The 26,584-nt window shown below is 38.5% G+C and overlaps 1 protein-coding gene across 3 annotated transcripts in view; it reads right to left on the bottom strand.

The window, feature by feature from the left end:
- Positions 1-264: 264 nt before the first annotated feature.
- RBL1 (RB transcriptional corepressor like 1) overlaps positions 265-26,584 on the bottom strand; it is a 57,585-nt gene continuing 31,265 nt past the window's right edge. For 2 of the 3 annotated variants that reach the window (XM_071221759.1, XM_045194813.2), the window contains 10 exons: positions 24,893-25,057; positions 20,993-21,125; positions 19,678-19,944; positions 18,688-18,899; positions 14,843-15,019; positions 12,825-12,896; positions 10,551-10,641; positions 5,382-5,530; positions 3,616-3,780; positions 265-2,124 (listed from right to left, as the gene is read on the bottom strand). In XM_071221759.1, coding sequence (XP_071077860.1) covers positions 1,954-2,124; positions 3,616-3,780; positions 5,382-5,530; positions 10,551-10,641; positions 12,825-12,896; positions 14,843-15,019; positions 18,688-18,899; positions 19,678-19,944; positions 20,993-21,125; positions 24,893-25,057 — 1,602 coding nt within the window. In that variant the 3' untranslated portion in view covers positions 265-1,953. The remainder of the gene's footprint in view (positions 2,125-3,615; positions 3,781-5,381; positions 5,531-10,550; positions 10,642-12,824; positions 12,897-14,842; positions 15,020-18,687; positions 18,900-19,677; positions 19,945-20,992; positions 21,126-24,892; positions 25,058-26,584) is intronic. The other variant, XM_024559640.4, reaches the window with a different exon arrangement.

The raw sequence follows: 26,584 nt of genomic DNA, 5'->3' as shown, positions 1-26,584 counted from the left end.
GACTGAGGCTGGAACCCGCAACCTTCGCATATCAGGACAATGCTCTAACCAACTGAGCTAGCTTGCCAGGGCGTTTCCAAACTATTTTCATCACCCCGAGGAAAAACCCTGCATTCATCAAGCAGTCAGTCACTCCCCATTCTCTTTGTAACTCTTAGAAACCACCAGGAATATTAACTTTTAGGTTACAGTAAGAGATTTAAAAGATAGAAAGCAGATATTTAAAGAGATGTAAATTTTAAATGGTTGCACAATTGCTTCTAATCACACAGAAGAGCACAAGTATAGTTTTTTCAATAATCTCAAAAACTCCAATGTTTTATTAACAATTTTATGTACATTAATATCATCTTGAAAACTGATTAAACATGTTCAGAGTTTCTTATATAGTTGATGTACAATGGTCACTTACATCCTGCACATTAATAATGGAGATGAAAATGACACAATAGTTATAGTTACATAAAAATATATACAAGAAAAAGAAAAATACATATACAAGGATTCAAGACACACTTGATGTTATTTGGCTTATGACGTGTAGATACTACACACAAAAAGGAGGATGTAATTTCCAGAGAAGTAAAATGTGACCAGACCACCTTTCTTAGAATTTAAAAATAAAATGCCTGACAACAGTAATTACTAATTTATAGGCAAGTATTAGACTACTTCAAAGTAGCCAGGGTTAGACATAGCTTAAGTGAAGCATTTTGCATTTGAAAAAATAAGATATTTCAGTCAGAAAAATATACATTTGATAAAATTTTCTCAAAAATTATGAATGGTTTATCCATATCTGTCCAGATTCTGAAAGCACACTAGAAAAACACACTTGAACAGCTGATTCTTTGGAAAGCGGTACCCCTACCTAGTCCTGGAAAACGTCCTTAAGGGGCCTAAGTGATCAGACCCTAACGCGCAACTCCCCCTGCAACAGTGACACTGAGGACAAAGAGGAGGAAACAATAACACGTGGTTTTACTGGTATAATTCATAATTATAAGGTATAAAGGGATGTTAATGTAGTTTAGAAAAAGGTCCAACTATTCTTAGGGATCAATTAGACACTGAGAATGCCTAATCTTCTGATGACCTCAGAAATAGTATTTCACACGTGATCGTGGTGCTACCTCAGGAATAGAAAATTTAGTTTCTAAGAACTCTTATCTGTATTTTGGCTTGAGAAGCAGCTTCCTGTTTTGAGAATTACATGATGTAATGCAATCATTATAGTTAAGTTAATGGTTCAGAAAACAAAATGACAGTAGTTTAAAAAAGGAGCAAGTGCCTCTTTCATTAGGCTGTGACACCAGGCTTGGAGGGCTGGGGTTGGAAAGCGAGGAGTGTGGGCAGTGGGCAGTGGGCAGTGAATGTGGGCTCGGGTGCAAATCTGCTTATGCTCAAGGAGACGAAGGGCAGGAAAGGGACCTAGGCAGCCTAGAATGGCAGTGGCATCTGCATGCAGAGCTGCCACAGTGGGTCGGAGACAGGGTGGGGCATCGTCCTCTGGCCCAGCTGCTATGGGAACCAACCCCTACTTAATATTAAATTGAGAACACAAATATCTCAAAGCACACTTACCAAAAATAGATTATTAACCCTTATATTATAAGGCACAGAAGGAGATAACTTGATTATTTTAAAAAGGGAGCTAAAAAATTACAAGGTTTCCCCTTACTTCATCTTAAAAACTAACCCAAGGAACAGACATTTACAAAATTCTAGGAGTATTAATATGTTTAAAAGGCACTTAAAACATTCCTTTCCAATCCAACTCAAAATACATCTCTGCCAACTACATTTTGGATAAATGTTAAAAAAAAAGCATATAATTTTCGTGCAGTTTTTCTTTTAACTCAGTGACATTTACCATCCATGTTTTGAAGGATAGAGCCCCAGCTTCCTGCAAAACAACCCGAAAGTGCTTTAATCACAGAAACAGGGAGGGCACTAATGATTTGCTCTTTCACTGACAACATCCTGTAGTCTTTTAAGTAAAACATCATCATTTTCTTGACAGAGGCGTTTGGCAGGTGATTCTGCATCACCATCGATGGCTATTGCTCGCTTCTTGGTTCTCTGTTCACCTTGCCTTATCATGTTGTTGATATCTTTCAAACTCTGTAAAAACAGAGGGCACGTATGAGTAAAAGGGGGGAAAAGGGGAAACAGCAGCAAAAAACTAAGCTAACTGCTTTTTCCTGCCCTCTATCCTTTATCCAAAGAGAAACAACGGGGTACAGATTTATTTTTTTAATCAAGGCCAACCAAATAAGGGTAATTACAGCTAATCTTTTCAGGGGGTTTAAAAAACTGAGTTTACCCTATAGCAGTGGTTCTCAAAGTGTGGACACAGAGCAGATGCAGAAGCAGCAGCTAGGAACTTATGAGTCATACGAACTCTCAAGCCTCACCCTACCCCTACTGAATCAAACATTGTTGGGTAGGGCCCAGAAATCTGTTTTATCCAACCCTCCAGGTGGTTCTGATGCTCTCTAAAGGTTGAGATCTTCCCCCTAGACCAGTTCTTTTGCAACTATAATGTACCTGCTAATCATCTGGGGATCTTGTTAAAAATGCAGATTCAGATTCAGTAGGGCTGGTGTGAGGCCTGAGAGCCTGCATTTCTAAAATGCTCCCAAGTGATGCTGATGTCGCTGGTCTGTAACCCACTCCCTCAGTAGCCAGGCTTTGGAGTAGCCATGCCTGTGCATCGCAGTTGTGCAGGGAACCTGACTGCGAGAGCTCTGTGATTCAGTAGGTTTACGGGACAGGTATCTGTGTTCACCACGCTCCCGCGGTGATTCTGACCTACGGTTCTGAAATCACTGCCTTAGAAGTCAACTGGTCCCATCTTTGATTGCATGCAAAAATCTCTTCTAAAACATCGTTATAGGAAATTGACTTCTGCGAAGAGGAAATACAATTCTGTGAGGTACTCTACCTCAGTGTGCTTTGTTTGCTAAGTATAGTAGAAGCTCAATAGATGTTTGTGGAACTGAGTTAGAAACTCATGAGTTAAGGGGCTGCCTTTGTATTTGGACTGAGTTACAACCTGTCCCAGTACAACTTCTTCCACTTGGCAGTGATTCTGGCTTCTGGAGACACACTGAACGTATCTGCTTAATAGCCCCTGAAACACTGGAAAACAGCGATCATATCCCTGTCACATCGTCATCATTGTGAAGGAATAACCACAGCAGTGTCTGTGTAAATAAGGGGAGGTCTCTTTATAGACTTCTTACTCTGCTTGTTACCATCCACCAAATGAACTTTCACTTTCCAGGCCTTTCTTTAAACAACGTTCTGCATATCTGACCACTGGCAGGTATGGCATTACTGGCCCAGGGTCACGCCTTAGCAGGGAGACACACTGGACTCCTGCAGTGACCTCTCCAGTACCGAGTCAATACTAGGGGGTTAAACTACTTCAACTGAACACACTGCTCTCAGTCACAGGAAACTTGCCACAGTAACAGTTCATCAGTAGTATTTATCAGTAGTAACTATGCAAGAAAAGAGCAACATTAAAGATTACTAACTGGTAATCTGAGATCAACTTTTAACACATATACATAAGTTGCTTAGGAGTACGGTTTGTGTACACCTTACCTTAGAAGGGCTGCCACTGAACTTATACAGCAGAGCAGTCCGAGGGGTAAGGCCTGGCCCATTCTTGTGCGGGGAAACGTAGATGGAGTGCTGCTGGGAAATTCGGCGTGGTGAGCCTGGCTGTTGCTTAATATATGGAAAAGGAGAGAGTGGTGGAGCTTCCATCTGAAATAACCAAGAAGTCAGTTGTTTTAAGATAACCGTTTTCTTTCTTTTTTTGGAATTCCACCATATTTTTATTCGTATTGGCATCTCCTAGCTGGAGTCAGTTATATTTTAAGAGCTTATTCACAGCTGAAAAAAGCAAACAAATGGTCTATAACCCCTCACTTTTCAATAATTACTAAGAGAGAAACTAAAATTGATTTTCCTGGAACTTTCAGGAAATCCTGAAGAATTCTGGGTAAGATACCAGAATCAGTAAGCCAGGAGTATAGGAACCCCAACTCCATTCTCAGAAAGTAGGGGCAAAGAATAATCCACGTCCTAACACTTGAATCTCTCTCGATACACACATACCCACAATCAAAGCAGCAGCAAAGAGCGTAAAAGAGAAGCAGAGAATTCTATGAGCCAGCAGGATGAGTCCAACATGAAACAAACCTGTTAATGAAATGCTGGGACTTTATATTAAAGTGAAGAGATTTAGAAATAGAGGTAGGTGAGCAAGGTCTGTACTTTAATATGCGGTACAATGTTTCCATTCTAGGAATAAATAAAGATGGCTCCTTAATTACTATTTCATTTTCATCTCTACGTGAAGCTAATAAAACTAGTTTCAGTTGGCTGATGATAGAGCTGTTCACAGCACAGCACAGGATGGGCCTAGAACTGATAGAGTGGGATGAGCGGGCATGTCACGGCCTCTCAGGATAAATAGTCAAGAGACCACATTCCTTGAAAGGAAGAACAGAAATGGAGAGACACATACATGGCTACTGGCTGGGTGCAGCTTCAACTATGTCCCTCTTTCTTTCCTTTCAAAGCCTGACCAGAGAGTATGTTTTTATTGATTTTTACAGAGAAAGGGAGGGAGAGGAAAAGAAAAGAAGGGAGGGAAGGAGGGAGAGGAAAGGAGGAGAGACAGAAACATGGATGTGAGAGAGAAATACTGATCGGTTACCTCCTGTATATGCTCTGGCCGGGGACTGAACCTGCAATCTAGGTATGTTCCCTGACCGGGTATCAAATCTGCAGAACTTCTGTTGTATGGGGCAACGCTCCAACCAACTAAACCACTGGCCAGGGGCTAACCCACCCTCTTTCTCATAACTAAAGTCTGCACTGTTGGGAATCAACTCAGTATTACTGGTACTCCTACTAGTATTCACAAATCTGCTGGTACTGCCAAATCTAGGACCTGCTTAAAAATTTTTAGTGCTGCCGCTATTTATAACTCAGGCCTATCTATTTCGTTTTCTCTTTACCTTGAGAAAGACACTTATCTCATAAATATAACTATAGAAATAAAAAACAAGAGAAAAATTACCAGAATTAAATTTTTTTATTTTTCTGTATTCCCATCTAGTCCTTGCCCATATGTATGCATAATTTTTAGCAACATAATCACATTATGGATAAAATTTCCATGATTTCCTCTGGTCTCTGCTGCATCATGGCCTTAATTGCTGAGTAATTACAAATATATTTTATCCTATATAATGCATCAGAGAGGCTTTCACTCTGAAACACTTATCTAGCAAAAAAAGTCACAGTTACCCAACTGTGACTATGATAGTAATAAAGCAGGAAAACATAAAACATACCATGTGGTCCTGATTTGACAAGTCATACTTCAGTGCAAATGACTTCACTCTTCCTACATATACTGTATTGTAAAATTTGATAAGATCGCCTCTCTCCTCTCTTACCGGTGCACTGGAGCAATCAGGTGTGTTTGTACCATCTTCCAAGTCTGTTAAAAGAATTTAGTATTGTGGTAGATGTACTTTAATATATAAGTTGACGATTCAAATTATAACTCTACAATATAAAAAAAAATCAACCAAATCCAAACCTTTATGTAAAGCAATCAATGTTTTTAGGGAAGGTCAGAAGTCTACAAATATTATGCATAAATTACATTGGAATCTTCAGAAATACAAACATGTAAACTTAAGGTGGACCTCTCTTCTTCAGTTGCCACTTCGGCAACTGTGTTTTGAGTTCACTGTCACCGATGGCCCTTAGAAGAGCACCACCCCTAACCCTAATTTTTTCTTCCTAAATTTATAGTATCTCTGGGTAGGAACGGACCTGATTAGGCTAAATTCCCTATCTTGATTCAACCGTTGAAAAATGAGATGGACATGTTTCTCACTTCAACCACTCTAAGTTAATTGCCCTATCCCATCATTAGAAAAGGTAGTCTTAAAGCAACCCACCTTCAAGATACGTGATTTTCCTTGTCCAATGAACTATTATAATTTCATATTTTCCCTACTGCTCCCATGAGTAAGAGAAATGTCTCTTTTTTGGATTACCATATAACACTGACAAGCAATTAAAATGTGGCTTTATATAAACCACCAGTGAACGACACAAGCCCTTAGGAGACTGGAGATAATACCTGTAGAACTCCAGAGAGACATGCTGAATTTTTTGGCCTGGATCTTTGGCTTTGGAAACTTCCAAAGATCTAATTTGAAAGTGGCAAGGTAGACGGCAAATTATCCTAGGGCTGCAGGTGGCAAACAACAATGACCATAATACACGGTTAGTTTTATATACAGAATAATACATTTGCATCCAGGGGACCAGTAGATAGCTATTTCTCAGGGACCCTGGTTTCAGAGACTGGGCACACCCAGACTGTCTGGGGTGCACGCATTGACTGAACCCCCAGTCATCGCTGGCAGAGGAACTGCTCGATTGACTGCTGCTGTCTTTGCACATACTGTCATTAGTTTTCAGATTGAGAAAAAGCATATTGTGTGATTCTTATCACTTAAAAACGGAGAAAGAAACACGTTCATTTTAGGATGAAAGAAGGTTAGAATTTATAAATCAAAGGGTCAGGTTGAGAGAGAAGGGGCTTGTCCCTGGAGTGGGCACTCAGAACTCCTTTCGTGTTTCTCCCAACACACCCGCACCTGTTCCTTTTGCTGCTCACAGTACAATGTGCAGTAACTGCTTCGGACTGGCTTTCTGACTGAGAGGGCAGTGTGATCCCCAGATGTGCAGAAGCTACTGCCACAGTCCACTTTAAACCTTCAGTGGTTTCAGGCCATTTCAGTGATATTTTGGCAGTTTCCTGTGAGGTCTAAAAGGCATCACTATAATCTAAAAACAAGTAAGAATGTTCTCTACTAATATCTTGGTTGTCTACCAGGTGACTGTTAAATGTGATCTAAATGGGAAAAAAAGTCACCTAATTATCAATTTGCAGTGACCAGTTTTACATATCTCATAAAAACAGAATTTTTGTCCCTTCAGAGAATTTGTTTTTTATTTTTGTTTTATACGTGTGTGACCTAGTTTTCAGCATTTAAAAGATTTTAAATAAGAAATATGACCTTACAAAAAGTAGCTTTAAAAAAGACAAAAACCATATTCATTAATAAAATACAATAAATTTTATATTGCTTATAAACAAAATAATACATTCTAGCTACCACTTACTGGTACTGAGGCCTCACTGTGAGCAGGCTTTGTGTTAAACACACACACCTGTTCTTTTTAATCCTTAAAACAAGCCTCTGAGGAAGTACTGTGAAGTTTTCAATTTGCTATAATACAATTGAGTATTATGATTGTGTTACTTAGATTAAGCTATAATCTGGGTCTCTCACGTGTTCTCAATCAAGAATGCCAGTCTGGGGAGGTCTAATATGATAATGAAGAACACATGGTACAGGAGTGAAGTGCTGTTTTAATTAAGAAGCTCATTCTCCACAGTTCGCTACTTACAAGGGTTTCCGTTAGGCATATGTCAATAATGGTCAATGCTTTGCTAACTAACATACTGGACATCAGGAATAGGTTTTCATTGATGAAAATAGCAACCACTTATTAAGTATGCCTAATGCTAAAAACTGGCTCATGTTGGGGAAATTAGAAGTATTTAACATAAGCACATTAGTTAAAATATTTGAGGCACTATCCACAATACCATGAAAAAGAGGAGCTATCCCATGAGGTCTGTGGGGCTTTGCTGGGATGGATGATGACCAGATCTGAACTCTGACGCATATTGTTGGCTTTAAAGCTAACCGTTTTAGCCTCTGCCTTGAGTGAACCTTGAGGGAGGTGGTAGTTGGACAGAAGGCTAGGGCTTTTAGCTAACATATAGAATGCGTACAGTGTGTGTTTTTAACAGTAATCATTTTATACCTAATGATGAATTTGTTCACAGAACCAGAACTGTTTTTTCAAGGCGGTGTTCTTTGGTGTGTCCAAGACTAGGTCATTGTATTTAGCCGTAGCTCCAGGAACCAAAACGTCTTTTCTGAACGTAGACCTGCCTGTTGGTATCTTCCTCTGTAACTTTCTCGCTTTTTTGGTGCCAGAATTCCTGAAACCATTATCACTGGATACTCTCCTTGCTCTGTGCCACCACCACTGGATAGGATCTTAAGAATGTTTTTTCTTGTTTGCCTGCTAATACGTATCTAAATAAATGTATATATAATAATCTGATCTCTTGTAGAGAGAGTAAGCCAACCCTCATTACCCTCAAACCTCATTGGTGGGCACTGTTTCAAGAAGAAACCATGATATGTTTCCTTTTGCTTACTTACACTGTCCTGAACTTCACTGGTCCTTGTATCTCAGTCAGTGGCTGGCAGTTGCCTTATTTTGCTGTGTATAATGCGCACCTACGTTTTTGGCCCAAACTTTCAGGAAAAAGGAATCTTATGTTTTAATATATTCTTAAAAGATTTTATTTATTTTTAGAGAGGTGAAGGGAGGAGATAGAGAGAGAGAGAAACGTCAATGTGTGGTTGCCTCTTGAGTGCTCCCTACCGGGGACCCAGATGGTAACCCAGGCATGTGTTCTGACTGGGAATTAAACCCGTGACCCTTTGGTTCATAGTCCAGCACTTAATCCACTGAGCCACACCAGCCAGGGCCCATTTTAATCTCGTAATTCAATTATTTATTTATTTATGTTTAGAAACAAAACCAATTATCGTATTCCAGGGTATTATTTTGCACACGAATATCATTATTACTTGCTACAGTTATACTTTTAATGCATAAGCATAAATAAAAGAATTAAAAACATTTACATAGACACAGAATTAGTACTCCCCATACATAATCCACATTCTTATTTTTCCCTCAACAATTTGGGCAAAAATGTGCACATAATACACAGCAAAATACAGTATTTTGTTTCTCACAGAGTGCACTGTTTCCCTTCTAACCCCTGCTATGCCTGGTTTTGCAAGGACAGTAAAACCACCGAGGACTGAAGAGCAACATGTGTAGCAAAAACATAAAGTTTTGGGGGTTTTTTTGGTCAGGCTTACTGTCTTATATACTTCTCATTGTCTTGAAAAGGCTCAGGAATACTATATTTATGTAAAAAGAATTGAGAATGGCCTATGTATCCTCACACAGGATCAGATTCTAGGCAATTATTAAAGGATTTTGATAAGATTTTAAAAATTCAGATCCTAGTAGACACCATAATGATCACGGATATATGTGTAATTTTTAAAAATATCTTTGATGCAGACAGTTTCTCTAAGAATTTATCTTAAGGATGAAGACCAAAGATTAATCTATGGTGATTTCCTCACAAAGCTGGGTAAAACTGGAAGACATCTAAATGTCCCACATTGTATAAAGAAATCACAGTATACAGGGTCCAGCACATATAACACCCCTTTTTTATTACAAATTCATAAGTATGTAATTCTGCAACATAACAACATCACACTCAAGCACACCACATGACATTTTAGGTGAAATGTTCAAAATAAAACTATAAATTATTACACCCATATTATTACCCTACCAACCACACTCAAGCAGGCGGTATTTTTGCTGGACCCTGTATATAACACACACGCACACACACAGGGCGGGGCAAAAGCAGGTTTACAGTGATACACATTAAGTAATGAAAAGATGAGACAGAGTTAAGGAGATGGGCGGAAGAGGCATTTCCACAATTCATCAACATATGAATACAGAACACATGATTTTCCTTTGCAAAAATTACTAGTGCCTCAAGTCCTAGCATGATGGTGGCAACAAGGTAGCAGCCCTGCCAGTGGTGGCAGAATACCTACATACTTTTTAATAAGAAAGGCATTTCCTTAATTGTCTCCCAGGCAGATCAATGACAGCCATCTTTGTTTCCCTTTACTCAGATTTACAGTCGTCCCCCCTAACCCACAGGGGATATGTTCCCAGACCCCCAGTGGATTCCTGAAAACACTGGACAGCATGGAACCCTATCTATACTGTTTTGTCCTATATGTAACACATGTGATAAAGTTTAATTTAAATTATTTAAATTTATAACTTAAATTATATATTAGGCACAGTAAAAGATTAACAATAATACAATAGAAACATGATTACTACAAACAAATAAACAACAGTAAAATTTATGTGAATGTGGTCTCTCTCTCCCAAAATATCTGGAATTTTCCACTGACTGCAGATAACTGAAATCAAGGAACACAAAACTGTGGATAAGGGAGGACTACTGAATTTTAAAAATTTAACTGCCTTTTACTTGATTTATTAATGTGTATAAGTGGACTAGGAAACTTCTAAAACACAATTAACAGGGGACAAATTAATAGTTTCAATACATAATCTCTTGGAGGAAGCACCTGACCTATACTTATCACAAACTTATTTATTTCTTCCCAAAACACCTACATCACTGACTCTAGGTTCCCTGACATCCACTGTATTATGTACAATGTAATCAAGGGTGTATTACAGATAGAATATTAAACTGAACAACTTACCACAATCTGTCATTTCAAAATCACCATTTATTTTTTTATCGTAAGTCACAACTTCTCTTGGAATACTTTTCAACAGAACACTTCTATAGACCTATAGGTCAGAGGGGGCGTAAAGGACTGCTGAGTCACAAAGAGGCACAAGTTAAGCAAAACCAAAACAAGAAAAGCAAAATATCAAGCCAATTAAAAAGTATTTGTTTGTATGGGTGATAATCAAGAGCAAGGGGTGACCGGTCTGGTAAATGAAGATTATGGCAAACATCTTAGAAGAGGGAACACTAAAGCAGATTCTAAGCCTATACCTAAAATATGCCATTGTAGGAGTTTACAATGTAAATAGAAGAATTTTAAGTACATAAATAGCAACTAAACATTGATGAGCAGGGTTTGCCAAATAAAAGTAACCTCAAAGACCTGAACTTGCTCCTCCCCTCTTTTAACTCCTTACCCAAGAATCATTTGCTGTCATTGAAGTTTGTTTCCCTACTCCCATTCCATTCTCAACTCCCTTCAAATAGCCACATGAAAATTTATTCCCATCCTGCACCTAAACTCTTTCCTGCCTCCAAGGTAGCTGACAGGCATGATCCATTCCCCCTCGTCCTATGAGTATTAGTATTTAGAAGATATTTAGGAAGCTCGGGCTTGGCCCATTTTTGACACACAGTAATTTGACCTTAATGATCTTTAAGGACAATATGGCCCTCTCTAGGCTCTGTTCCTAGGGAGTTTTTCTGAAGAGCTCCAGAAACTCTTAGCCTGCCATAGTATATAACAGACACTTGTACGTGGTTCTTCTAATATCTCTAAATCACTATCAGGGTATTTGGGGGCTTAAGTAAAGAAGTGAGACTGTTACCACAGGCAGTTAGCTAATTATTAATAAGAAAGAGAGCAAAGACACTTAGACATTGAGCTTAATAAACTGGGGAGCATGAGACTGTTTGCTTTACCAGGAAGCTACAGCTTTTCACACTCCAGGGGACCAGAGCATTGTGCTCCAAGGGGATTAACATCCCTCCCTCCCCGACTCTGGTACCAGATGGTGGGGGGTGAAGAGGGCACAGGGGGAGGTGTGTGACCATAGAGGCCTGTCAGTCTAGCCTGGAGAACAATGCATTGGCTAGGGGGGTGAACTCATTAGAAACCCATGAAATCTTGGAAAGTTGATTAGTTATTTTGAAAACCTGCACTTGCCCAGTTCATTCGTGTGCTGTTTTCTCGCCCAGGAGCATGTACGTGACCATGTGGGCCCAGCAGATACTGGGGCCCGTGGCACACTGTGTGGGCCCCCAAAGACTAAGCTCTAGTATGAAGCAGACACTCTGGACACTGGCTTTTGTTTTGGCCTTGCTGAGGACATGGCTGGACTTTTTCTGTGGCGGGACAGGTGGAGGTAGGACGGAGGGGACATAGGGACAGCCTTCCACACGAGTAAACCATCTTGCCACACCATAATCTCCTGTGTGTGGGTCCTTAGAATGCATTCTTTGTGATCCCTGTGGAAAAGCCTGATTTCCACGGACAACAAAACTATTGGAGGGGCTCTCTTAGAAGAGGCTCTCTCTCCAGGCTGGGATACTGACCCACCATCTTTCTTCCTAAGGTGGCAGATCTGGGGGCAGGAGAACAGGCCATTATACTCCCTTAAAGCAGAGCAACCGAGACCTTGAATGGCCAAAGCCTTAAGGTAACCTAACTCTGTGTTCTCAGCTACAATAACAACAACAATATGGGCCTAACAGTCATTACTGCTTACCATGTGCCAGGCCGCTACACTAACACTTTATATTTCCATGACTGAAAAATTGTAAAGGATTCTCACCACGACTATTGTAACAACATTATCAGAAACACTTGACATCTATTCAAAGATACAAACATTATGAGTCTTAGCAGATGGCAAAAGAAACTAAATTTAAGTTAATAAATCCTCAATTTTCACTGGATTTAAATATCAGAGAATCAAATCTTATAAAATTAAAGAATTATTATAAATTTTTTTCATTAAATTTTCTAGTGAAAATGTTCCTACTCAACAGATGAACAAATGGAAAAGGAGACTGTGTAAAAAGTATATGCAAATACATGAATGAGTCAGGAACAGCCAATGGCCTGGCTTCTACTGAAACTGTCTCTTGATTTTAATGGTATCTATTAAACCAAAAAATCTAAAATACAGTAGAACTATAAAAGAAATTTACCTTTTACATGACTTCTCATGAGAGAAACACAAATCTAATTTTGGACAAGAAGAAAAATAATGTAACTCACGTGACTATTAGCTTGGGGCTGATTCCTATAACTTTTCATTATTTCTTGAAAAGTTCTTTCTTCTTTTGTTACCTAAGGAAAAGAAAAACTGCATTTATCAAATGCTCTTAAAAGAAAAATGGCTCTGAACAAAAACTTCAATTATAGGCTGGCACTGGAGAGTAATCTTGCAGAAAGCCATTAACCTTAGGCCAGTCCATGACTAAAAACCTCTACCATATATGATCTGTACTAACTTCAAAGTTCAGGCTTGGTGGCCTGTGGGGACCTAGCTAATAGTTTCATTAATCAAAAGCACCAAGACAGCTATGGCATGGCTTTACTGAAAATGCCTGTCTTTATAAAAAGAATGATATAAGAAAATTAAGGGGGGAAGGGGATGTAAGGGGGCTAAATGGTAATGGGGAAAAAATACAAGTTTTCTAAAATAACAAAAATAACCTCAAATGTGCTGAATCCCATGCAGTCTTCCATTTTATTACATTTCAATTACTTATTTAAAAGTCTGCCCTGGCTGGTGTGGCTCAGTGGATTGAGCGCCAGCCTGCGAACCAAAGGGTCACTGGTTCGATTCCAAGTCAGGGCACATGCCTGGGTTGCAGGTCAGGTCCCCAGTGGGGAGCGCGTGAGGCAACCACACACTGATGTTTCTCTCCCCCTCTTTCTCCCTCCCTTCTCCTCTATCTATAAATAAATAAAATCTTTAAAAAATGTAAATTAACTACATACTTAATTATAAAAAATATCTTGTGATTTACAGTAAAAATGAGCGGTTATCACAGGATTAGGCTTTTAACATGTCAGGACAGACTGTACGGTGTCTAATGCTTTGACAGAAAAGTTGCAGTGATGGCTAAAAGTAAGAAAACACGTTAGTGATCCCTAAAGGAATACGTCCTGGTCTATTCATTATCCATAAAGCTCACTTAAATTACTCTTTTCCTCTGCTTCACAGTGCATTAGCATTTAAACTGTTCTCCATCATGTTGGGCTAGAAACTAGCAAAGCCTGAGCTCTGTTGTTCTTTGGAATACACAAATGATTAGTTAATACCATTTATTAATACTTATTTGTATAGCGGGTTTTTTTGTTATTCAAATTGTAGTTAAAGTTTATTTAGAAAGTGACAGAAGCAGGAAAAGTGAGCCAGCTGGATGTGGGCTCAGGAAACAAGTTACAGAGGCTAAAGAAGGGCTCCTGAAGCTTAGGAGAAAGCAAGCAAGGACACTTGAACAGATTTGAGAAAGTGACAGCACCTGCACGAAGATTTTAAAGACGCATTGAGACAGGTACCACAAAGGAATTTGAAAACATGTCCTCTGCCTCAAAAAGCTTAAAAATTAGTACTTAACTATGTATGTCTGCTAGGACTGCCACTGTGGCCAACACAGCCAAGACCAAGGTTGCAGGTGATTGTTTCAGACACAGCAGAAACTTAAAAAAGAAGGTATGTTATTTTATAACCTAAAACACGCTGCAGCAAGCAGAGAATAAAGTGTTCTTCAGAGGCGGCACCGCAAGTCATGGGAAAGAAATAAGTTACAGAAGCTATTTTACACTAGATTATTAATCAGGAGATCCTAGGTACTAGGTTGCCACTTACTGTATAACATTAGCCAAGGTAACTTTCAGCTCTGGGCCTCAGTTATTCACCTACAGTGTGATGATCACGTTACTTTAAAGTACCAGACTAGAGGTACTACAGGGGTAGGGGTGGAAATGGTGTAGTCACATTATTAGTGGGGAGAGCTACTTTACTACAAATGGTCTCTAAGACGTTTTCTGACTTCTTTAGCACCAGTGTGTACATATGAAGTGGGAAAGCTGGTTATTATAAAACTAAATGGAGAACCCAGAGAATAGGTATAGTAGCTGGAATTTACTACTGCATCAAGGATGATGGGTACTCCTAGCTAATAGCACTTCAGGCAAACTAAGGATCAAGTGCAACAGATGTTTACTTCATGTTTCAAATATAGGCAACCAGTGCAAAGAACTTCCCTCAGCTTATACATTACCTTTGCCATGATGTAAAAGGCACAAAGAAGGAGCTGATCCAAATGTCTGTCTTTCATTAGGTCAGGGCAGTGAACTAAAGTGAATTCAAAACACGTCCATATCTTCCTTCGTAACTCATTTGAAACATCCAGTTTTAAACATAAATCACGTAAGCGTACACTTGCCAAGTGATAGACCTAAGATAGAAAGTAGCACATTGATGCAATAAAACAAGTAAAAATAATTTCTAAAATTTATGTCTTACCATGAACATGGGCTTTCAGGTCAAGATTAACAAGCACCTAGGCAGTTGATATGTTGAGTTACATGAAATTTCCATTCTATAGTACTAGTTCACTGCTATGGCAGAGAGAAATAGATTAAAACAAAATTCTTTTTAAAAAAGCTACCTTAAAAATTATTTTTGAAAAGATAAATGTCTCCTGCTACTCTATGCTGCCATCTATGTAAAGAAACATAGTAAGAAACACTAAAATGTAGAATTTACCTGTGTTATGACCATTATGAATATGTAATTTTTCAAGTGTTTGGAAGTCTCTTTTTTGGGCGGGGAGGGAGGTTCAGATAAAATTGATAGAAAACCTAAAATGTCAGAAAAATAAATAACTAAAATGAATGTTTGACTCAAAAAATGAGTCAGAAAGCAAACCCACTTAAAGAATTTCTAATATAGTCTACATTGTTTTTATGAACATATGAAAGAGATTTTAAATGAGATACCTGGATGTTTTTTTATGGAGTAATTCCAGTGAATGCCCTGAGCCTTTCGTATACACTAGTCATCATAGATACTAATGGAAATGACCTGAAGGTTCTGCAAGACTCTAAAACAGTTTCTAATCATCTCAGAAGCATTATGTTTTATTGTTTTAAGAAATGGTAACCTTCTTGTGGTAATCCTAAACCAGACTATTCTGCTCAAACTAAGTCTTTAAATTTCAATGTTCAGGGAAAAACACTAAAAAAGAGTAAGGCATCACTTACAGAAAAGTATCTCTGGCAGAGAAAAAAAATCCACAAATTAGAGCTTAAAAACAAATGCAACTCATTTTCACCATCCCCTCCCTATTTCTGGAACTCCTGGGGCCAGAGCAGTGAGAAAGATGCTAGAACTTTACATTCATGAGAAAGATAACAGATACGGTCTTAACTTGGATTAAGTATAATATGTAATTAAGTAATAATTGTTAGATGTCTTTTACAGAGCTGATCCAATGCCTTACAAATATTTTTTAAAAATAACATTTTATTGATTGTTATTACAGTTGTCCCACTCTTCCCTTCTTTACCCCCTTCCACCTGGTACCCCTCATTCCCTCTGACAATCCTCCCCCTTAGTGCAGGTCCATTGGTCATGCATATAAGTTCTTTGGCTACTTCATTACCTATACTATTCTTAACCTCCCCCTGCCTATTCTCTACCTACCAATTTGTACTTAACCCCAGCACCTTCTCTCCCATTCTCCCCCATCCCCTTCTCAAATGATAACCCTCCAAATGATCTCCATATCTATGGTTCTGTTTCTGTTTTACTTGTTTTTTGGATTCAACTGTTGATAGTTGTGAATTTATTCCCATTTTAATGTTCATAGTTTTGATCTTCTTCTTAAATGAGTCCCTTTAACATTTGATGTAATAATGGCTCGGTGATGACGAACTTCTTTAGCTTTACCTTGTCTGGGAAGTACTTTATCTGCCCTTCAATTCTACATGATAGCTTTCCTGGATAGAGTAATCTAGGTTGTTGGTTCTTGCTTTTCATCACTTTGAATACTTCTTGCCAGTCCCTTCTAGTCTACAAAGTTTCTTTTGAGAAACCAGCTGACAGTCTTATGGAAACACCTTTGTAGGTAACTCTCTGCTTTTCTCTTGCCACTTTGAAGATTCTCTTTACCTTTAACCTTTGGCATTTTAATTATGATGTGTGTTGGTGTGGTCCTCTTTGTGTCCCTCTTGTTTGGGACTGTGCTTCCTGGACTTGCATGCCTGTTTACTTCATCAAATTAGGGAAGTTTTCTTTCATTATTTTTTTTCAAATAAGTTTTCAATTTCTTTCTCTTTTCCATCTAGCACCCCTATGATTCAAATATTGGTATGTTTGAAGTTGTCCCAGACCCTCCTTACCATACCCTTGTTTTTTTTGGATTTCTTTTTTCTTCTTACTGTTCTGATTGAATGTTTTTTTTCTTCCTATGTTCTAAGTCACTGATTTGATTCTTGGCTTCAACCACTCCATTGTTGGTTCCTTGTAAATTTTTTTTTCTTTTTTAAAAAAGATTTTATTTAGAGAGGGGAAGGGAGGGAAAGAGAGGGAGAGAAACATCAATGTGTAGTTGCCTCTCAAGCGCCTCTTACTGGGAACCTGGCAGGTGCAGCCTAGGTATGTGCCCTGACTGGGAATCGAGCTGGTGACCCTTTGGTTCACAGGCTGGCACTCAATCCACTGAGCCACACCAGCCAGGGCTAAATTTTTCTTTATTTAACCGAGTGTAACCTGTATTTTCCTGGGTCTTTTTTATGCTGTTGAAGTACCCAATGAGTTCCCTGTGTATCTTAATAACCAGTGTTTTGAACTCTGCATCTGACAAATTGCTTATCTCTGCTTTGTGTAGATCTTTTTCTGAAGTTTTGCTCTGTTCTTTCATTCGGATTGTATTTCTTCGTCTCCTGATTTTGGCAGCCTCCCTATGTTTGTTTCTATTTATTAGGTACAACTGCTTGACTCCCTGTCTTACTAGCTTGGCCTATTGTAGAAATGCACAGCAGTAAGTTGGATGGGGCAGAGTCTTAGATAATGGCCTGGGTGGGGCAACCTGTGTGAACCAGGTTGATGGAGTCTCAGATATGGTGCTACCTGTTCTGTAGCTGTGTGTGCAGGAGGGCTCAGAAAAAGGACAGTGGCCACAGCCTGGCCTCTGGAGTTTTGTCCAGAGGGACCTGTCCTCCAGACTCACCCTGATGTCAGACACTTCAGTTTCTCCCCATATGCCACTGGTATCCTTCAGGCTGTTGCCCCAGTGCTGGAGCCCAGAAGGAGTCTGCATATGTCCTAAGTCCATTGTGGGCCCCTTAAGAGGAAACACCTGAGAATCCTGCAGTTTCTTCCATTGCCCCAACCCCTACTGGTTTTTACAGCCAGAAGTTATGGGACTTATCTTCCTGGCACTAGAACCCTGGGCTGGGTGGTCTGGTGTGGGGCTGGGATCCCTTGCTCCCAAAGTTTCCCTCCCGATTTGTATCCACCACATGTGGGTGTGGGGCCACTTGTTTCATCTCCGTGCAACTCCTACCCGTCTGGATGAATGGGACTTCTTTAATTCCTTGGTTGTTGGATTTCTGTACAGCTCGATTTTCTGATGATTCTGGATGATAGTTGTAGTTTAGTTGTAATTTTGCTGTGGTTGTATGAAGAGGCGAACAGTGTTTACCTACACCCCCCCTTGACCGGAAGTCCCCAAGATGCACATATTCTGGAGGGCTTCTTCTTCTAACAAAAAATTCACAGTTGCCCTGGCGAGGAGGCTCAGTTGGTTGGAGCGTCATCCTGAATACTAAAAGCTTGAGGGGTTGATTACCCGGTCAGGGCACGTAAGTAGGTGGCAGTACAACCCCTGGTCAGGGTGCGCATGGGAGGAAAACGATCGATGTTTCTCACATCGATGTTTCTCTCTTCTGTCCTCTTTCTCTAAAATCAATACACATATCCTTGGGTAAGGATTAAAAAAAGGTTAAAATCACATATTTTGTTATATATATTTTACCAAACACACAAAAAAGCTGCTGTTACTTAATCTTTCTTGAAGTGATTAAATGAGATCTTTTTAGATGCTATAAAGTCACATACCTTTCTATAAAAGAGTGCTAAGGACCCAGTTCTCTTTGGTCTGCTTAGTCCAGTTGGATGTACCTCTTGTGCTTTAGTCAGATGAGTTTGTTTTGGAGAAGCACCACTTAATGACTGAGCAGTAAGTGATATAGGACTCTCAACTCTGGACTCTGGAGTTGTGTTCATGGAAAGTGGTATCAGTGTGATCTCCCCAGCATCATTTGCAATACCTAAATATATAAGCAAGAGTTCTGTTTCAGCAAGAAGCTGTTATATACTTCAGAAAAGTTGTCAATTATATCTATCCACCTAAGTGTATAAACATAGGAATATGGGAGAAAAGGAGAGGAAAGCCACAAAAATAGTAATTCTAAGTTATAACGTTATTTTCTATTCTGTTTTATTTTGAGTATTTAAGGAGACTTTTCAATCAAAAAACAACACTTTTGCTCAATATACTCATTTGTAAAGCTCAGATAAGAAAATAAGTCTTAACAAGAAGGGTAGGATATTTATAAAATGTGAAAATTCAAGAAAAAGTACAGGCTGAAAACAAAAGAAAGGGTGGAGCAGAGGAGTTTTAAGGAAGTGAAACTGTTCTGTATAATACTATAATGGTTCATAGTTGTCACCAGACATTTGTCAAAACCCACAGAATAGACAATATCAAGAGTGAACACTATGTGAACTAACGTGAACTTCGGACTGGGGGTGATAATGATGTGTCAGTGCAGGTTCACCAGTTGTAACAAATGTAATGTCCCGGTGTAGCAGTGTTGATGGTGAGGGAGGCTGTGTGTTTGGGGGCAAAGAGTATATGGGAAATCCCAGTACCTTCCACTCAATTTTGCTATCAACCAAAATTGCTCTAAAAAATTATAAATAAATAAATTTAGGTTAAAAAGAAATCCTGGATTAGCAAGGCCATGTGATCCAATCCAATAAGATATTTCTTGAATTTTATCCAACTCAGAAAAAAACAATAAAGTAAATGCAGTAAAATGTTACCATGCAATGGGATTGTAACTTTATGTCCTGTTGTCCCCGTTACTATGGCTGTGGCCATTGTTAGAAGACTTTGCCCAGGTGAAATTGATATGTTTTCAGCTGTAATGCTTGAAGAAGGGGCAATTTTCAATTTTTTTCCTTCTGTTATAATCCTGTCCATAAGCACTTCCTTTGGGGGGTCCTCCCCAAAAAGTCTTCTCTTAGCACTCCCTGCAGCAGGAGAACTATAGCGTTCGTGAACAGAAATTGGAGACAATGGTTGCATATCTAGTAAAGAGAAAAATTAATTTAAAACAGTTTGAGATGTATTCCAAAATAATGAACCGGTTCATTCATTCATTCAACAAAAAGAAATTGAGTTACCATTCTAGGCAATAGGAATCCAGCAATGACTAACATGGCCTCTGTCCTCATAAGTCTAGCGGGAGAAAGTGGGCCTACAGTAAGTCCTTACAATAAAATGTGAAAATGAGAGCTTACCTTCCTGGTTTTCTGAACCTCTGCCTATGTGAAAGGAGCAAAATGTTAAGGGTAAAGTAGAAGGTTTACTTCCCCAGAGTCAAGGCTCAGTATTATTGTTTTCTAAAAATGTTCTATTATTTGATTCTCTTGCCTGAACCCTTACAAGAAAATAACTTGCTCCTCTAATTATAAAAATAATATATGCCCTGAATGTTCATAGCAGCATTATTCATAAATGGAGAACAAATGGAGATAATCAAAATGTCCATCAACTAATGAATAAACAAACAATATCCATTCAATAAAACATTATTCATTCATAAAGGTGAATGAAGTGGTGGTACATGATGCAACATAGATATATCTTGAAAATATGCTAAATGGAAGAAGCCATCCTTGCTCCCCAATGATAAATACATAAAATCTTTAAAAAATACATTATATTCAAAATCAGACTGGAAATTTTATTACTTTAACATAAAAAGGCATAGAGCAAGCCACACTATGATGCTGACATAAGCATTTAGCCCCCCTCAAATCCTGATGAAGAAATAAATAACATATCAATAAGACTGGCTCAGTTGGTTAGAGCATCAGCCCATACACCAAAAGGTTGTGGGTTTGATTCCTGTTCAGAGCACATACCTAGGCTGCGGGTTCGATCCCTAGTCGGGGCATGTATGGGAGGCAACACATCAATGTTTCTCTTTCACATTGATGTTTCAATCTCTCTCCCTTGTCCTCTTTCTAAAATCACATATCCTCAAGCGAGGTTTAAAAAAAAAAATACTTGAAAGTTTCTCTGAAAAATGATCTTTGTTATTTTTCATTGTTTTGCCAATGTTGAACCTACCCCTTCGAAGACTTCCGCTGTCTGTACGAACTTCTTTCACCCTTGGATGCATTAGCGGAGACATTGGCATCATGGGAAGATGTCCCTGTATATTTCCCCCATTTCCTGTTTCAAAGTTATTTGGAAATATAACCTGTTGAAAATAAAAACCCTTTGCTTTACATACAGATAAACCTACTTATGAAAACTTGTAACAGAAAAAAATGAAGACTTCTTAACTTCTTTTACTATGTAATGTTCCCTTCCTTTTTCCTTCACAAAATGTAAAAACTTACATAAAGTGCTCAATAGTTAATGTTGTTAAATATATGTAAAGAGTTCATCTCACTTAATCTCATAATGTATCTATTTATCAACAATTAGAAGTAAACCTATGAGGTAGGCACTATCATTCTCCACCTAGAGATGAGAAAATTAAGGCTCAAAATGTGAAATTTGCCCAAGGACACACTATTACTAATTAATAGAGAAACAGCCTCAATTGAAATCCTTTTCCTTCAAGTTCATAGCTTTTTCATCACTTCCCCAATGGATTTTATAATAGAAATAACGATGAATACTAAAGATTGCCCCATTAATCACAGTGCTACAAAAGATGAAAGACTCATGGAAGAGAGATTTTTTTTTTTAGAAACCATTTTCTTTTAAGTTCTTCCTGGTCTTGGAGAGTTCCTTCAGTAGTTTGGAACTTGGGAAAAGTTTAAGATTAAAGTATAAGGATATGGAAAAGCAAAGAGGAATGAAAAGAATTACAAAAGAATAACAGAGGTGAAGGGAAAAACTCAATTTCTGGCTTCCAGCAAGTATGGATACATAGGTAGATAAGCTTCGCTTCCTCACACAACCAAAAGAAGGAAAACAACAAATTTAAACTGCCAAAAAACTGAATTGTATGGAAGTCTGACAATAAAGGAGTTAAAGAAACATTCATCCAGCCTGATAGGAGGGGTGGAGACAGGAAGCTGGGGCAGTTAGGACCATGAGAAAGTGCGACAAGGCAGTGGAGGCTGGCAGACAGGGGACGGCAAGGCAGTGGCTGGTGGATCAGGCGGTCCAACATTCATGTGAGGAGAAGCAAGGCGGAAAAACTGGGGAGCGAGACAAACCAGGCAACCCAGGGCTACAGTGCAGCAAACTAAGGCCTCAAAACCTATGGGGGTTACAGTGGTGGGAGAAACTTTGTCTCACAGGAGAGTCTGTTGGAGGGGCCCACGGGACCCTAGAACATACACAAACCTACCCACCCAGGAGTCAGCACCTGAAAGGGCACAATCCGCTTGTGGGTAGCTGGAGAAGTGACTGAAAGCTGGGTGAGAGGCAAGCAAGCAGCACCGTTTCCTCTCTGACCCCTCCCCCACATACAGCACCACTACACCAGCAATGTGGGTTGCCCCACCCTGGTGAATACCGAAGGCTCTGCTCCTTACAGCGTCGTAACAGGTGCACCCAGACAAAGAAATATGGCCCACATGAAAGAACAGATCAAAACTCCAGAAAAAGAACTAAGTGATGAAGAGATAGCCAACCTATCAGATTCAACAGTTCAAAACATCAGTAATCAGGATACTCACAGAAATGACTGAGCACAGATGCAAAGTAGAGGAAGAAGTGAAGGCTATGCAAAGTGAAATAAGGCAAAATATACAGGGAACCGGCAGTGAAGGGAAGGAAACCGGGACTCAAATCAACGATGTGGAGGAGGAGGAAGAAATAAATATTCAACTGGAACAGAATGAAAAAATAAGAATTCAAAAAAATGAAGAGAGGCATAGGAACCTCTGGGACAACTTTAAACCTTCCAACATCTGAATCTAGGGGTGCCAGAAGGAGAAAAGGAAGAGCAAGAAATTGAAAACTTATTTGAAAAAACAAAGAAGGAAAACTTCCCCAATCTGGTAAAATAAATAGATTTCCTGGAAGTCCAGGAAGCTCAGAGAGTCCCAAAGAAGTTGGATCCAAGGAGAAATACACTAAGACACACCATAATTACATTAGCCAAGATTAAAGATAAGGAATCTTAAAAGCAGCAAGAGAAAAGGAGACAGTTACCTGCAAAGGAGTTCCCATAAGACTATGAGCTAATTTCTAAAAAGAAACCTTACAGGAGAGAAGGGGCTGGCAAGAAGTATTCAAAGTCATGAAAGGCAAGGACCTACATCCAAGGTTACTCTATCCAGCAAAACTATCATTTAGAATGGAAGGGCAGATAAAGTGCTTCCCAGATAAGGTCAAGTTAAAGGAGTTTATCATCACCAAGCCCTGATTATATGAAATTTTAAACAGACTTATTTAAGAAAAAGAAGACGGTCAAAACTATGAACAGTAAAATGACAACAAACTCACAACTATTAACAACTGAACCTAAAAAACAAAAATGAAAACAAACTAAGCAAACAACCAGAACAGGAACTGAATCATAGAAATGGACATCACATGGAGGATTATCAGCAGGGATGGGGAGAGGGAAGAATGGGGGATAAAGGTACAGGGAATAAGGAGAATAGTTGGTGGGTACAAAATAGACAGGGGGAGGTTAAGAATAGTATAGGAAATGGAGAAGCCAAAGAACTTACATGCCCGACTCATGGACATGAACATTAAAAAAAATAAAAATCATGGAATTAATAGTTTATTAGATATGACATCAAAATCATAAGCAACAAAAAATAAATTACATATCATCAAAATCAAAAACTTCTTATTCCAAAGGACTTCATCAAGATAATAAAAAGATAACCGACAGAATATGTTGTGTGTACAGGTTCTACAGACAATATATGAAGAATTCCTATAACTCAATAATAAAAAGTAACCCAATTTAAAAATGGGCAAAGGATCTGAATAGATATTTCTCCAAAGAAGATATATAGTTAATAAGCACATGAAAAGATGTTTGAACATCACTGGCCATCATAAGAATGCAAATAAAAACTATGAGGTATCTCTTCATGCCCAGTAGAAAGGCTACAATCAAAAAGAAAAGCCTGACTGGTGTGTCACCCTGCAAAGTGAAAGGTAACCAGTTCGATTCCCAGTCAAAGCATATGCCTGGGTTGTGGGTTTGGTCCCAGGTCAGGGCGCATGTAAAAGGCAACTGATCAATGTTTCTCTCTCACATAGATGTCTGTCTCCCTCTTTTTCCCTCTTTCCCCCTCGCTCTAAAAATAAAAAGTATTTTTTAAAAAGACAGATCAGTGGTTTGGAGGAGATGTGGAAAAACTGAAATTTTCATACATTGATGGTGGGACTGTTAAATGGTGCAGCCACTTTGGAAAAAAGTCTGACAGTTCCCCAAACGCTTACGCAGTTACTGTATGACCCAGCAATTCTACTCCTAGATATATACCCAAGAAAAATAGAAACTTATTTCCACACAAAATCTCGTGCATGACTGACTGTTCATAGAGGCATTATTCATAAGTCAAACAGTAGAAACAACCCAAATGTCCATCAATGATAAATGGTATATCCATGCAATGGAATATTGTTAAACCATAAAAAGCAATGATGTGCTGTTATATACAACATGGATGAATCTTGAAAACATTACGCTAACTGAAAGAAGCCAATTACAAAAGTAATATGACATACTGTATGATACCATTTATATGAAAGGTCTGGCATAGGTAAATGAATAGAGACAGAAAGACGATTACCAGTTGCTTAGGGCTGGGGAAAAGACAGGGTATAGGAAAGTGACAGCTAAAGGGTACGGTTTCTTGTTGAAGTGACAAGTATGTTCCAAAACTGACAGTGGTAATGACTGCACACACAGTGGGATTATACTAAACACCACGGACCTGTACACTTTTAATGGGTGAATGTATGGTATGTGAATTATATCTCGATAAAGCTGTTATTTTATAAAATGACAGGATTATCAGCCTTGCCCCGACTCACTTCTTCACAAGTAGGAACTTTGTTTGCAGAAGCCTGGAGAGCCTCCCATAGTGCAGAATTGTGATTCCAGGCTAAACTCTCCAGAATCTGTTCTTCGATGCTGTTCAGGTGTTTCACCATGTCCCTGGAAAGTCCCTCCTCTGAGCGGATCACCACCTCGATAACCTGGAGACGGGAAAACCGAGAAGTTAATGTCGTCTCAAGCAGTCACTTCTAAACTGGGTGGGCTTGCATGTATGACAAGTTCTGGTCTTATTAATGACTCAGAACCAAGGATATCTTTGAAGGAGTTTATAAGATCTTCAAAATATTTTATATACACCTCTTTTTTTCATGTTTTCTTTATATATGAAAAACTAAGACAATGATAGGTGAAGCCTGTTAACAGTCCAACAGGGGCAGAAATCAGGTATTGAGTTCCCAGTCCACTGCTATTTTGATTGTGAATTTATTGCTATTCCGAATTCACATTATTCTTCCTAATAGCTCAAAAGAACAGAATGAGTAACATAAAGAAATTTTGTTTATACTGGGTTGTCCAAAAAGTCTATTTAGTTTTTTCTGTATAATAAAAGACACATTTTTCATTTTCACCAATAGCTTTATTGATTTGGAATTCTGAGTTTGTCAGCTACCTCCTGTGTGGTGTAACCCTGATTGTTCTGAATTAACGTCTCTATTTGATCACTATCAACTTCAAGTGGTCTACCTGACTGTGGAGTATCATCCAGCAAGAAATCTCTAGCGTGAAACTTCACAAACCACTTCTGACACATTTCATCAGTCGCACCATCTTCCCCATACATTGCACAAATCTTTTTGCATTTCAATTGTATTTTTATCTTTCTTGAAATAAAATATAATATGCTAAAAATGTTGCTTATTTTCTTCCATCTTCAATATTGAAATGGTGACACAAAAATTCCCCAATTTTGGTAAGTCTTAAAAAAATGGATGCTGATATGACAGCTGTCACAATACAATCTAAGGACAACTAAACACTACTAGGGCCACCTTACAAAAAAACCAAATGAACTTTTTTGGCCAACCTAAAATATACTATAATTCCATTTAAAAAAGAGTAAATATCTAGAACACAAAAGTATGAAGTGGTTATTATTACTTATAATTAGAATTTTAATGCGATTTTAATATTTACATTTGTAAGCATTTTCTGTTTTTTTTTAAGGAGTATGTTTCATTCATATGGTTAAAAAAACGAAGGCATTTAACTTAAGTAAAAGAGGATTAAAATAAATTGCTGTTAGGTAAGGGCCAAAACAACTCTTCCCTTCAATAAAATTATATATATTTCCTAACAGTAAAGCTCAACAGCTAAACATACACATAAACATTAAAGTAGAAAGAAGCAATTTTCCCTAAGAAACTAAAAAAAATATTTAAATCTCACTCAATTGACAATTCAGATGGAAAAGCACTGACCTGTTTTCCCTTATATTGTCAAATAAAAAAAATGGCAACAGCCAGCACAACAATAGCTGTCTGGTGTCAATGCTACCTTGAACCATAAATATATAGGTCATATAATAGAGTTGCAGCTTATTGGTCACGTCACATGATAAGCTTGCATGTGATTTGTTAATTATTGGTACCAGAAATCCTTATACATAAGGATAGGATAGGTACATGTTTTGTTTTTTAAGTCCTCACCCAAGGACATGCTTATTGATT

Source organism: Desmodus rotundus, chromosome 6 (assembly GCF_022682495.2).
Source record: "Desmodus rotundus isolate HL8 chromosome 6, HLdesRot8A.1, whole genome shotgun sequence".
NCBI lineage: Eukaryota > Metazoa > Chordata > Mammalia > Chiroptera > Phyllostomidae > Desmodus > Desmodus rotundus.
The sequence above is the reverse complement of the archived record's forward strand: the minus strand, read 5'-3'. Positions and strand labels throughout refer to the sequence as shown.